Source organism: Rana temporaria, chromosome 12 (genome assembly GCF_905171775.1).
Source record: "Rana temporaria chromosome 12, aRanTem1.1, whole genome shotgun sequence".
Classification (NCBI taxonomy): domain Eukaryota; kingdom Metazoa; phylum Chordata; class Amphibia; order Anura; family Ranidae; genus Rana; species Rana temporaria.
In genome coordinates this window covers 115,233,259-115,248,528 of record NC_053500.1, presented here as the reverse complement: position 1 = coordinate 115,248,528, position 15,270 = coordinate 115,233,259, and the positions used below count along the sequence as shown (strand labels likewise).

General features: G+C 42.6%; 1 protein-coding gene across 1 annotated transcript in view; it reads left to right on the top strand.

Moving 5' to 3' along the window:
- LOC120918613 (protein-glutamine gamma-glutamyltransferase 6-like) overlaps nucleotides 1-15,270 on the top strand; it is a 63,966-nt gene that overhangs the window by 25,361 nt on the left and 23,335 nt on the right. The window contains exons 6-7 of the mRNA XM_040330287.1: nucleotides 7,553-7,724; nucleotides 14,288-14,420. Of these exons, the coding sequence (XP_040186221.1) occupies nucleotides 7,553-7,724; nucleotides 14,288-14,420 (305 nt within the window). The remainder of the gene's footprint in view (nucleotides 1-7,552; nucleotides 7,725-14,287; nucleotides 14,421-15,270) is intronic.

Below are 15,270 nucleotides of genomic sequence, written 5' to 3'. Positions count from 1 at the left end.
CTTTTATGGCTAATTCTAAGTCTGTAGAGTGTGATGGATGGGATAGGGTTGAATCATTTCTGTGCCATGTGGGGTCTTGATTTTTAGGTATGAGGGAAGTGAGAGTAGAAAGTATTGCACAATGATCAGTCCATGTAAAGGGTATTACAGAAGATGTGAGCAATTCCGGGGACATACTAATAGAGATTAGTATATGGTCGATACGGGAAAAAGACTTATGTGGATGGGAATAGAAGGAATATTGACGTTTCGTGGGATTGATTTCTCGCCAGGAATCTAGCAAGGAATGTTGTTGTAGAAGTCTTTGGAACCTACGAGATTGAGAATTGGAAGTGATAGGAATTGGGGACTTATCTAAATAAAGGTATAGAACTTGGTTCGAATCTCCACAGATCAAAAGCGTGCCCATTTTATGAGTCTCTATTACCTGGAACAAATGGGAGAGGAATGCTGTTGGATTTTTATTAGGAGCATAATAGGATACTACTGTGATTGGTGTATCACATAGATGCCCTGTAAGAATGAGATAGCGACCTTCTGGGTCTTTGGTGTCTGTCAGAAGAGAGAAGGGTGTAGCTCTATGGAATGCAATTAGCACTCCCCTTTGTTTAGTTTTAGCGGAAGCAGTAAAAACTTGGGGATAAACTGTACCAAAATATTTAGGTGTCGAGGTTTCAGTGAAATGGGTTTCTTGTAGGCAAATTATATGCGCCTTTGAAGAAAATAATGATCTAAAAACTTTGGTTAGTTTTTGTGGAACATTTAGACCTTGGACATTTAAGGTAAGGATATTTAAAGGAGCCATAATGATATTTTATAGAGAATATTATAAGACATATTTAAAAACAATTGAAAATCCATACTTACCCCGGGGAGGAGCAAAGAGAAAAGGGAGAGTGGAGACAGAATGTTGAGAAATAAAGAGAAAATGAGAGTCATTATTAAACAAATAATTAACAAAAACGTTTAGAATGCAAGAAGGTAAAACGTTGGCGTTCCGGGCGTGCAAAAGTGCAAGCTCGGAGGCACAGAGTCTGACCAGGGAGGCTCCTCACACAAAAAGGTGTGTGGGAGAGTCCAAGGACAGAAAAATGGAGGGAGCAGTGACAGTTTCTCGAGTCCCTCACGACCAAAAATATACCTAGAGAAGAAAAAATATATTATGACACCCATACTGGAAGTAAGCAAAAATAAATAAAATCTAAGAAATATTATAATATTTTCAACATTAGTAGATGTAAGTGAAGTGAACTCCTGCGCTGTCTAGAGTGAGGGGACAAGTGAAAAGTGGGGATATTGCTGCAAATAAAAAAGGGGTCTACCTCGATAGACAAAAAGTGATAATTGTAACAAGTGAAATATTTGCGCTGTAAAGTGTTATACAGATTAATGTGTGTGTGCATATAACCACATATATATACAAGTACAAAAAGAATGGGTGGGGAAAGTCCAAAAAAGGGGAAGTGACACTAATATACCTCTCTGTGACGTTATCACACCATTTGGTTTCTACCCTTTTTTACTTTTTCATGTAACACACTTTATGGAGACCCGTATGTGATATCCAACAACGGACCACACCCATCAAGATCAGGCTGATTTAATCCAGCTTGCCAGATTAGAGGTGAGCTGCTGGGATCACTAGAGGTGCATATATGAGATCTTGGTTACGGCTCACTCTCTATCTTTTCACCCTTTTTGGATACAAGGCCTCCTTCTTCTTAAATACTTTGACCCTTATTTTTATATTTATTTTTATTTTTATTTTTTTATTACTTTTATTGTTGTGTTTTTCAACATTTTTCACTTCACAACGTTATTGATTGGATTAAGTATTGATGAACTGCATCCCTACACGGTTGGATTTTGTTGTACCTGGACCTCTTCAGCACTGTGCCCTCGATTAAGGACTATTCAACAATATTGTTTACTGGTATATTAGTGTCACTTCCCCTTTTTTGGACTTTCCCCACCCATTCTTTTTGTACTTGTATATATATGTGGTTATATGCACACACACATTAATCTGTATAACACTTTACAGCGCAAATATTTCACTTGTTACAATTAGTAGACGTAAAATTTTAATCTAACAATTGTGTTTTATGTTTTCACGGGGAGAGTGTTAGATTATAAATTTTGTTGAATTATACAAATTACCTCTGGGTTGCCAGTTGTAGGAGAGGTAGTAATGTCATTAATAATTAGGATGAGAAGAAATAAAATACCAAGTATTAATAATATATTAGTAATACTTACTTCTATTCAGTAAACAGTTTTGTACAAAAATAATATAGAACCCTTGTTGTGGGTAAAAAAGGATTAGGGGAAAGGGGCGGGAGGAGGGGGTAATATGAGGGAAGTAGAAGGGGGTGAGGCGAGTAAGGATGGGATGAGGAGGGAAGGGTGCAATGGGAATAGGAAAAAAAGAAAAATTGGACAATTTAAAACTTCAATTATCCTAGACCAAAAAGGGGATAAAAATTGGAATTAAAAAAAATATATGATAATAATAATAATAAAAAAAGGACAATAGCCTGCTTAGGGGAAGTAAATTCAGGATGGTTAAATGACATTAAGTGTTTAGCATCCAAAAAGTGGATGAAAGATCAAAAATATTTAGTGAAATTCAATTTGATATGCAAAATGTATTCAGTCCATTGAGTCCGGAGTATCTTGGTTTGGAGAGTTGAATCGACCCCTCTTCGATGAGCTTTGTCTGGTTCTGTCATTTTGGACTTTGGAGAAATTTTGTGGAGAACTGGATGCTGTACGTCGGCGAGGGCTGGCTGAAGGTCTTTCGCAGAGATGAAGTTTTTGTAGGGTGTTCTGTAGTTCATCAGGGGTTCTGCATGAGTGCTTGGTACCTTGATATGTGAAGCGAAGTGAAAAAGGGAATCCCCATTGGTATGGGATCTGATGTTGTTGTAGGTTTTGTAATAAGGGTTTCATTGAGCGCCGTTTAGCGACTGTTATTGGGGAAAGGTCAGCAAAGATCTGATACGGGTGGCCTTGGAAGATAAGGGATTCTTTGTTCCTTGCAGCGACCATAAGCTGTTCTTTGGTGTGGAAGAAATGGAATTTCGCAATTATGTCGCGGGGGGGGGGACCTTCAGATTTGCGCGGTGCTAATGCTCTATGTATTCTGTCCATTTCCAGTCTCCCAATTGGAATTGACGGTGATAACTCTTGAAATAGGGCAGTAATTGTTGATTGTAGATCAGTAATAGACTCCGGTATACCTCGTATGCGAAGGTTTGAGCGACGTGCGCGATTTTCAAAATCTTCTAAACAAGTTTGCAGCGAGAAATTTTCATCTTTAAGTGTGTCCAGTTCAGTTTCATGAATCATTACATTAGTTTCTATGTCATCCACTCTGTTTTCTAATTCAGCCGTGCGCTGACCTAAGTCACGTATTTCTTTTGTTAATTTCTCGGTAATATGGTCGGAGGTCTGCTTTAATGCTTTCTGTAGCATTTTTTCTATTTGAGTTAGAACATTTGGGTGTAAATAGCCTGTCTGTTGTGGCTGGCAGTGTTAGATATAATCTTTCAGGGGCTAAACAAAGTACAAGCAAGACAGTCTGTTGTTTCTCTGTGGAAAACTGCGACAGGAACAGGAAACTCTTTTATTACTTATAAGGCATAGACAAAACATGAACCCACAAACGTAACACTGCCATCTAGTGATCATACAATATAGTAGGCACACAGTATTGACATATAATGGTTGGTGCTCATTAAATACAAACCTTGTATGCTAACACCCCCACTCAACAACTACTATCTATGTCAATCCCATTTCTGATCTAAGGTTAACAAATCTGTTTCTAGCTAGTGGCTTTGTCAAAGCATCAGCAATCATTTTTTCCGACTCACAATACACAAGTTCAATCACTTTCTGATCAACTAAGTCATGAATGTAATGATGTCTGACATCGATGTGCTTGGTTCTTCCATTAATCTTCTCACTTGTTGCAAGCTTAATGGAACCCTGATTGTCTTCAAATAAGACGGTAGGTTCTGATGTTGCTGTCTCCTGCACTCAATTGCTTTAGCTCACTGTATCTGGCTATATCCAGGGGTAATCTGTATTATATCCTGGGCTTCTGTAACATGTCCTGGGCCCATAACCTGTTAGATATAATCTTTCAGGGGCTAAACAAAGTACAAGCAAGACAGTCTGTTGTTTCTCTGTGGAAAACTGCGACAGGAACAGGAAACTCTTTTATTACTTATAAGGCATAGACAAAACATGAACCCACAAACGTAACACTGCCATCTAGTGATCATACAATATAGTAGGCACACAGTATTGACATATAATGGTTTGTGCTCATTAAATACAAACCTTGTATGCTAACAGGCAGATGGTGCTGTCCTCACAGTCTGTATCATATAGTTCATGAGGTAACTGCAGCTGCTGCTTGGCAGCGTGAGGTAAAACTGTGTGAGGAGATTTAGGCATTTTACTGGGGCCTCTAGATGAATTATCCCTGATGGGTTTCATCTTATTTTTTCCCCGGACAGCTCCATAAACCATCTTAAAATGTTCCCAGGGTACTGAGGAAGACCAGGGTAAGCTTTTGAAATAATTACCCTTCCATTCAGGTGTGTATGCTGGCCGTGAAGTCCTGAGAAAAGGGGAGCCTCAGCAGGACATGTCTGTCTCTGTGAGCTCCACGCATGCCCCTCTGGCAGCTGTCAGATTTAAACATGATACAGCTCTCTCCACACATTCATGTCATTTATTCACAGAGATCGTCTGCCAGCAAATAGACTTGTGGTTCTCAATGAAACACAATGGGGTGATGACCGCACTTATAGGTAGATTCAGAAAGAGTTAGGCCGGCTTATCAGTAGATAAGCCGACCTAACTCAGAATCTACGCCGACCTATGTTTAAGCGTATGCTCAAACAGAGATACGCTTAAACATATCTAAGATAGGACGGCTTGCGCCGTCCTATCTTAGATTGCAATATTTCGGATGGCCGCTAGGTGGCGCTTCCATTGCGGTCGGCATAGAATATGTAAATGAGTTCATACGCCGATTCACGAACGTACGCCGGGCCGCCGTAGTAGATTTACGCCGTTTCCGTAAGGCATTATCAGGCCTAAAGTTATTCCATCTATTAGGTGGAATAGCAATGGTAAAGTATGGCCGCCGTTCCCGCCGTGAGATTCAAAATTTTTACGTCGTTTGCGTAAGTCGTCCGCGAATAGCGATTTACGTCGTTTACGTCCACGCCGAAATCAATAGGCCCATGCGGCGTACTTAGCCGCAATGCACACTGGGAAATGTAGGCGCCCGGCGCATGCGCAGTAACAAAAAAACTTCAAAAACGTAAGGTCAAGCCTGATTAGCATTAAACACGCCCCCTTCCACACATTTGAATTCGGCGCCCTTACACCCGCCCACTTTAGGCTACGCCGCCGTATATTAGCGGGCAAGTACATTGCGAATCATGTACTTGCCTAGCTAACTTACGGTGGCGTAGCCTAAACAGGCTAAGCTACGCCGCCGCAAGTTTGCACCCATGTACCTGAATATACCTATTATAGTTCATTGACACGTCCTCCAGCTCTATAACTAAGGCCCCTTTCACACTGGGGCGCTTTGCAGGCGCTAGTGCGCTAAAAATAGCGCCTGCAAACCGACCCTAAACAACGGCTACTGTTTCTCCAGTGTGAAAGCCCGAGAGCTTTCACACTGGAGCGGTGCGCTTGCAGGACTGCTCCAAAACTCCTGCTAGCCACATCTTTGGAGCAGTGAAGGAACGGCATGTTTACTGCTCCTCCACCACTCCATCCTATTGAAAGCAATGGGAAACCGCGGCTTTACCGCCGGCAATGCGCCTCTGCTGGCGGTATTAACCCTTTTTTGGCTGCTAGCGGGGGTTAAACCGCACCGCTAGCGGCCAAATACCACTGCAATTTCGCCGCTATTTTTACCGCCACCGTACCTCCCGCCCCAGTGTGAAAGGGGCCGAAAAGACTGAATCTCAGTATGGACATACGGCTGGAGGACAAGTATGCAAGAGCAAATGTCATTCACTGATCACGGTTTCAATGTTTTGCAGGCTCATTTGAAAATCGAAAATACACACATTTTTCTGTGTATTTATAATTTAGGTAGAGTTAGCCTTTAACAGCTATGTAAACTTTAACAATTACCTTCTCTTATTTGGTACCTTTTGGTCTATAAATGATACCTTTAAAAATGTTGATCTTGCCAGAAATTTCTTGTGAGTGGAGATGAAAATGAATAAAAATAGCTAGTAAAAGAAAACAATATTTTATATGTTTGTTTTTAAATATGATTTATAGAGTAATCCTTAGGGTTCACCCAGACCCAAGCGGACCTTCTATTAGCAAGGAGGGCTACATGCTACTGGGTCCATGTCAGGGCTCAAGTCCTGCGGGAACGCGTGGGAACGGAGTTCCTGCACTTTTTTCACAGCAGGAATGCAGTTCCCTTTGCAGGACTAGAGCAGCCGAGAGCAGCCGAGCCACCCGAGCCAATCCTTCACTAAGCGGCGATGCCAAGCTCGAGTCACTGTCAGGGGCAGGCGAACCTTATGCCGCGTACAGACGAGCATACATGTACGATGAAACCGGTCCGCCGGACCGTTTTCACCGTACATGTATGCCCGGGGATTTCTGTATGGTGGCTGTACTCACCATCATACAGAAATCTGCGCGTAAACAATACGCAGGGCGTGTCCGCGCCGTCGCCGCGACGATGACGCGGCGACGTGGGCGGCCGTGCCAGTTAAATGCTTCCACGCATGCGTCAAAGTCATTTGACGCATGCGAGGGATGGCGGGCGCTCGGACATGTACGGTAGGTCTGTACAGACGACCGAACATGTCCGAGGGGACAGGATTCCAGCGGGCTGTTTTAAAACAAGTCCGGAAATATTTGCCCGGCGGGCAAATGATTGCTGGAATCCTGCCCGCTCGGGCCTACACACGACCGAACATGTCTGCTGAAACTGGTCCGCGGACCAGTTTCAGCAGACATGTTCGGTCGTCTGTACGGGGCCTAAGTCATCCTTTATGTTACTGGCCGCTTCCTGTATATGGATTCATCGGGTAGTGTGCGGGTATTCCGTCACTTCCTCGATGCCGCAATGTCTCCTGGGAGCTTTTGTCATTGTTCCCAGGAGACATTGCGGAGGTCTGCCGCGAGTTATCGCGAGATTTAGAAAAAACTTGCTTTAGAAAAAACATGCGGTTTAGTAATTATGCATATGAGCGTATCATTTTTTTTTATTTTGGTGGGGGAGTTCCCACACTTTTTTCCCCAGGACTTGACCCCTGGTCCATGTCATAGCTTCTCTAGAACCCTCTAGGCATAGGAAGTTATTCCCTTCCTCCTGTACATTTATATAAATTGATAAGATCATTTTATTTTTGTTTTACTGTTGTTACTATATCATTAGTGCTTTATTTGGAATTCTAAAGAAATTAACAGATTTAATATCAATAATCTAAGACACTACACACATTTCCTTCCAATTTGATATATAAATTGTCTGTTTTCTTTAAAGGTTAACACTAATGATGACAATGGCGTGCTTTGGGGCAAGTGGGGTAAGAAATACGATGATGGTCGCAGTCCTACAAGCTGGTCAGGAAGTGTGGCCATACTGAAACAGTGGGCAAAATCTGGTCCAGTTAAATATGGACAGTGCTGGGTCTTTGCTGGAGTACTATGCACAGGTACAATTAATGCCTCAACCACACCATCAAAACAAAAATATAACAAAAAATGTGTTTCCATGTACAAATTGACACACTGGGCTCATAATAACACAAGCCAGTATGATCACCAAGTAACAGATTTGTCAATAGCAGTGTTAAAAACAAAGCTAAAGGGTAGTATCTCATGCAAAAAAAATAAATGAATTTGGGTTTACTAAAGTCTAGAGCTGCACGATTAATCGTCAAGAATCTTTATCGCGATTATTCACTGTTACGATCTTGACAAAGTTTTTCCTGATCTTCCTGATCTTCAAAAGTCTAAATCTGGGCAGTCTGCCAAGTTTTAAAACATTCGAATAGGTAGATTCAGGTAGATTGCCTTAAACTTGCGGCAGCGTAGCTTAGCGTGTTTAGGCTACGCCGCCGTAAGTTAGCTAGGCAAGTACATGATTCACAATGTACTTGCCTGCTAAGTTACGGCGGCGTAGCCTAAAGCGGGCGGGCGTAAGGGCGCCTAATTCAAATGTGTGTAAGGGGGCGTGTTTTATGTTAATGGCGCTTGACCTTACGTTTTTGACATTTATTTAACTGCGCATGCGCCGGGCGCCTACATTTCCCAGTGTGCATTGTGGCTAAGTACGCCGCACGGGCCTATTGATTTCGACGTGGACGTAAACGATGTAAATCCCTATTCACGGATGACTTACGCAAACGACATCAAAAATTCGTATTTCGACGGGGGAATGGCGGCCATACTTAACATTACTATTCCAACTAGGGCCTAGCTCTAATTTTACGCGGCCTATCTCTAACGTAAACGGCGTAAAAGTACTGCGTCGGCCGGGCGTACGTTCGTGAATCGGCGTATCTACTAATTTACATATTCTACGCCGACCGCAATGGAAGCGCCACCTAGCGGCCAGCAGAAATATTGCAACCTAAGATAGGACGGCGCAAGCCGTCGTATCTTAGATATGTTTAAGTGTATCTCTGATTGAGAATACACTTAAACATAAGTCGGCGTAGATTCTGAGTTAGGTCGGCTTATCTACTGATAAGCTGGCCTAACTTTTTGTGAATCTACCTATATAAGTGGAATGTTAAGTCTAAACATTGTATCAATTTGACTTTTACATCAAAGGAATAGACTTCTGTATGTAAATTAGGAACGTTTAACCATTTAAACATCAAACCTTTTTCTGACAGTTGTTGTTTTCAAGTTAAAATCATTTTTCTTTGCTAGAAAATTACTTAGAAGCCCCAAACATTATATATAGATTTTTATTTTTGTAGAGACCCTAGAGAATAAAATGGTGGTTGTTACAATATTTTATGTCGCACTGTATTTGCGCAGCGCTCTTTCAAATGCATTTTTTTGTGAAAAAAATACTTTAACCCCCTTGGCGGTAAACCCGAGCGTGACTCGGGGTTGGTTTTTCATGTTAAGATCGGTATCCCCGAGTCACGCTCGGGGTGGACGTGCAGAGTGTGCAGCGGCGCGGCTTACCTTCTCGCTGGATCCACAGGCAAGTTACTTACCTTGTCCCTGGATCCAGCGATGCCACCCCGCTGTGTGAGCGAGCGGGACCTCCTTGCTCGATTCACAGTGTCCCCGTGTGCCGCCGATCTCCGTTCCCTGCGACGTTACGACGCACGGGAGCGGAGAACGGCGCCAAATTCAAAAAAGTAAACAAACACTTTACATACAGTATACTGTAATCTTATAGATTACAGTACCGTATGTAAAAAATACACACCCCCCTTGTCCCTAGTGGTCTGCCCAGTGCCCTACATGTACTTTTATATAATAAAAACTTTTCTTTCTGCCTAAAAACTGTAGATTGTCCAAAAGTGTCCCTTTATGTCAAAAATAGTTTTAGATCAGCTAGAAAACAGCGATAATAAATTATAATCACTTGCAGAATTGTGCGATAGCGATTTGTGGGGAAATTCGTCATAAGAAAAAAAAAATAATGACAGCGACAATTCTGCAACTGAGCAAATTTCAGTGATTTTGAGTTGATTACATTATTGAATAATTTTTATTATAATTATATTATTATTTGTTATAATTATTTATAATTATTTATTATATTATAATTTATAATTTTGTTTTAAAAAAAAATCATACCCGGGATGCCTATAAGACTCTTGCTTGGTCAGATTTAAGTGAGTTATTCCTAAGAATTACAGGCCTACAATATAAAACGCCAAATTTCCTTGCAAAATAATTGTACCGCTTTTGGTACGTAATTCCAGACAGAATCATACCGCCAGGGAGGTTAATGAAAAAAAAAAAAAAAACAGTAAAGTTAGCCCAAATTTTTTTTGTATAAAGTGAAAGATTTTATGCCGCGAGAATTGTGTGAGAAACGTGATCTTTATTCTAAGCAAAGAAATTGTGATTCTCATTTTGGCCAGAATCGTGCAGTTCTACTAAAGTCATATGATTGAATTATGGATTATGATTGGTTGTCATATATTTCTTACTTATCTACAGCTGTGGCCAGAAGTTTTGAGAATGAAACAAATATTAATATTCAAAGTCTGCTGCCTCAGTTTTTATAATGGCAATTAGCATATACTCCAGAATGTTATGAAGAGTGATCAGATGAACTTAGGGTCCTTTCACACTAGCGGACCGTTCGTCCGCTCATTACAAGTCCGTTAACGGACTTGTAATGAATCCCTATGGGAACGCGTCCGTTAGCAGATGGAGCATCCGCTAGCGTCCGCGTCAGTCCGGATCCGCTTTTCCGAACGGAAGAAACCCTATTTTTCTTCCGTTCGGCGGAGCGGAACTGATGCAGACGGACAGACGGTCCGTCTGCATCAGGTTCCCCATAGGGGACAGCGGAGCAGAGACAGGGCGGTCCCTGCACTGTGTGCGGGGACCGCCCTATCCGCCGACAGCTGAGCGGGGATCCCCGCTGAGCTTTGGCGGACACACGGAGCGGACCCAGAAACGGTCCGCTCCGTGTGAAAGAGCCCTAAATCCCATAAGAAAATCCAGCAAGCGACCAGGACTGTCTCCTGCAGTTAACTCAGCTGTGGGATAGGGGCAGTGCCAGTGCAGAGCTTGCTCAGGAATGGCAGTAGGCAGGTGTGAGTACATCTGCATGCACAATTAGGCTAAGACATTTGGAGGATGGCCTGGTGTCAAGAAGGGCAGCAAAAAAGCCACTTCTCGGCAGGAAAAATGTCAGGGACAGACTGATATTCTGCAAAAGGTACAGGGATTGGACTGCTGAGGACTAGGGTAAAGTAATTTTCTCTGATGAATCCCCTTTCCGATTGTTTGGGGCATCCAGAAAAACAGAGAAGAAAAGGTGAGTGCTACCATCAGTTCTGTGTCATGCCAACAGCAGGGGCGGCCCGTCCATTAAGGACACACGGGAGCTGCCCCCCGTCCATCGTCGCCTCCCCTATACATGCATCCGGCCCCTCTCAGGACACTGGCGAATGGATTCCAATGTGGAGGGGCTTTTTTTTTTGTTTTTTTAACCTCCCTGGCGGTATGATTCTGTCTAGAATTACGTACCAAAAGCGGTACAATTATTTGCAAGGAAATTTGGCGTTTTATACTGTAGGCCTGTAATTTTTAGAAATAACTCACTTAAATCTGACCAAACAAGAGTCTAGTAGGCATCCCGGGTATGATTTTTTTTTTAAAACAAAATTATAAATTATAATATAATAAATAATTATAAATAATTATAACAAATAATAATATAATTATAAAAAAAATTAATCAAAAATGTAATCAACTCAAAATCACTGAAATTTGCTCAGTTGCAGAATTGTCGCTGTCATTATTTATTTATTTTTTATGACGAATTTCCCCACAAATCGCTATCGCACAATTCTGCAAGTGATTATAATTTATTATCGCTGTTTTCTAGCTCTAAAACCATTTTTGACATAAAGGGACACTTTTGGACAATCTACAGTTTGCAGGCAGAAAGAAAAGTTTTTATTATATAAAAGTACATGTAGGGCACTGGGCAAACCACTAGGGACAAGGGGGGTGTGTATTTTTTACATACAGTACTGTAATCTATAAGATTACAGTATACTGTATGTATAGTGTTTGTTTACTTTTTTGAATTTGGCGCCGTTCTCCGCTCCCGTGCGTCGTAACGTCGCAGGGAACGGAGATCGGCGGCACACCGGGAGACTGTGAATCGAGCGAGGAGGTCCCGCTCGCTCACACAGCGGGGTGGCATCGCAGGATCCAGGGACAAGGTAAGTAACTTGCCTGTGGATCCAGCGAGAAGGTAAGCCGCGCCGCTCCACACTATGCACGTCCACCCCGAGCGTGACTCGGGGATACCGATCCTAACATTGGAAACCTACCCCGAGTCACGCTCGGGTTTACCGCCAAGGGGGTTAAGCACCAATTAGAGTCAGAGGTTCTAATAGGCTTTAATATAGGGTGGGTTGGGGTCGCAGAGAGTGCGCTCCGAGCTCACCCAGGTATGTTACAACAGCAAATTAATATTCACTGTTGTAACACTGATCCTCCTCCTGGCCAATCAGGAAGCAGGTTTTGACACTGGTCATCCGATTTGCTGAAAAGACAGGCGATCCTATTGGACACCTAGGAGGACGAGGGGAGGAGCTGGAAGTCGCCATGGAGGAGCCGAGCCACTGCACCACCCGCCACCTGCCACGATGGGGTAAGTGCCAGACCGACCGGAAAACAGTGGGGGGTGGCCCCCCAAAAAAACACGAGCCACCACTGGCCAACAGTTAAGCATTCTGAGACCATCTATGTGTGGGGTTGCTTCTCAGCCAAGGGAGTGGGCTCACTCACAATGTTGCCTAAGAACACAACCATGAATAAAGAATGGTACAAAAACATCTGAGAAAAACTTCTCCCAACCATCCAGGAACAGTTTGGTGAGGAACAATACCAGTTCCAGCATTATGGAGCACCGTGCCATAAGGCAAAAGTGATAATTAAGTGGCTTGGGCAAAAAAAAAATTACAGTTTGGGTCCATGGCCTGGAAACTCCCTAAGGAAATCCCATTAAGAACTTGCGGTCAATCCTCAAGATTCTGAAAAACTCCAAGCATTAATTATGCAAGAATGGACTGCCATCAGTCAGGATGTGGCCCAGAAATTGATTGACAGCATGCCAGGGTGAATTGCAGAGGTCTTAATGAAGAAGGGTCAACACTACAAATATTGACACTTTGCAAAAACTTATAAACCTTCGTGTTTTTTTCACCTTAAAAAACACCTTGCCGTGTCCGGCCCCCCAGCTCCCCCCTGTTTTACTTACCTGGGCCCCCAAACTTCCGTGGGCGCGATCCCGCCGTCGCTCTCTCCACAGGTTCTCGGCTCTTCATTTGATAGACTGATAGCAGCCATTAGCTCGCACTGCTGTCAATCAAATCCAATGACACGGGCACCGGGGGGCGGTGCTGAGTCCTGCATTCGGCGGCTATGGACGCCGAGTATACTGTATGACACGGTAGCGCGCCTGCAAAGTAACCCCCTTGGTTGAGCGCTTCCCAGAGGGGGTTACCTGATGCAGGGAGGAGCCAAGAGCCGCCGTGGGACCCCAGAAGAGGATGTTCGGGGCCACTCTGTGTAAAACGAGCTGCACAGTGGAGGTAAGTATGACATGTAAGACCTCATCTGGAATATGCAGTTCAGTTTTGGGCACCAGTTCTCAAAAAGGACATCGGAGAACTGGAGAAAGTGCAGAGAAGGGCAACCAAACTGATAAGAGGCATGGAGGAGCTCAGCTATGAGGAAAGATTAGAAGAACTAAATTTATTCACTCTTGAGAAGAGGAGAATAAGGGGGGATATGATCAACATGTACAAATATATAAGAGGTCCATACAGTGAACTTGGTGTTGAGTTATTCACTTTACGGTCAACACTGAGGACAAGGGGGCACTCTTTACGTCTAGAGGAAAAGAGATTTCACCTCCAAATACGGAAAGGTTTTTTCACAGTAAGAGCTGTGAAAATGTGGAACAGACTCCCTCCAGAGGTGGTTCTGGCCAGCTCAGTAGATTGCTTTAAGAAGGGTCTGGATTCTTTCCTAAATGTACAGAATATAACTGAGTACTAAGATTTGTAGGTAAAGTTGATCCGGGGTAAATCCGATTGCCTCTCGGGGGATCAGGAAGGAATTTTTTTCCCTGCTGTAGCAAATTGGATCATGCTCTGCTGGGGTTTTTTGCCTTCCTCTGGATCAACTGTGGGTATGGAGTTGGGTGTATAGGATTTTACTGTGTTTTTTATTTTGTTTTTTTATTTTTTGTGGTTGAACTGGATGGACTTGTGTCTTTTTTCAACCTGACTAACTATGTAACTAACTATGTAACTATGTTTGTTATTTTTTTTTTTTAAATCAAACCTATAATATCACTTTAATGTAATTTTGAAATGAAAGCCTTTGACACTTATGAAATGCCGGTAATTATACTACCGTATATTATAGTAACATCTGACAAAAAGATCTAAAAATTCTAAATCATTCTGAAAACTTTTGGCCACATCTGTATATCTGGCATTACAAGGCAACAAATGTACAATCGTCGTGTTTTTATGTCTTTTAGTAATGAGATGCCTGGGAATTCCAAGTCGCATTGTCACCAATTTTTACTCTGCTCATGACACCAATGAAGATCTCAAAATTGAACTTAAATATGATTCAGATGGGAACCATTTGGGAGGAATAGACTCTATTTGGTAATGAATGAATAGCTGGTCAAGAGAAGATATATATATTTTTTGAATTCCTCATCAGTAAATATATTTTCTTGCTTTGAATTGTGAGAAAATAAACATCCTATCTACTGTATATTTCGGTCCATATGATAGAGTTGCTTGCTTTAACCAGTTTCGGACTGCCCACTGCACACTTAGTGCGGCAGGTCAGGCCAGCTGGGGTCCGAGCGTGCGCCGCAGGTGACACGCTCCCACTGTGATTGGACACAGAGGGAGCCAATCAGCTGCTCCAGCAGACCCGATGTTCGCAAGCACCCAGCGATCTCTCCCGAGAGATGCAGAGCGGCGGTTGGCCTGTGTAAACAAGGTCTGCCCATGTAAACAAGGCAGATCGCCATTCTGTCAGAGGGGAAGATGGAGATCTTGTGTTTCCGCTAAACAGGAATACAGATTTCTCTCGCCGCCATTACTAGTAAAAATAAAAAATGCCATAAAAAGATACCAGAGTTTGAAGACGCGATAGCTTTTGCGCAAACCAATTAATATACATTTAATTGAGATTTTTTTTACCAAAAATATCTAGCAGAATACATATTGGCCTAAATTTTATGAAGAAATTAATTTTTTTCATATTTTTTTTATTGGGTATGTTTTATGGCAGGAAGTAAAAAATATTGGGCCAGATCCACAAAGAGCCGGCGTAACGTAAAATTTCCCATTTAAGTTACACTGCCTTAAAATTTCTACCTAAGTGCCCGATCCACAAAGCACTTACCTAGAAATTTTCGGCTGTGTAACTTAAATTCCGCCGGCGCAAGGCGTTCCTCTTCAAATGGGGGCGATTCCCATTTAAATTAGGCACGCTCCCGTG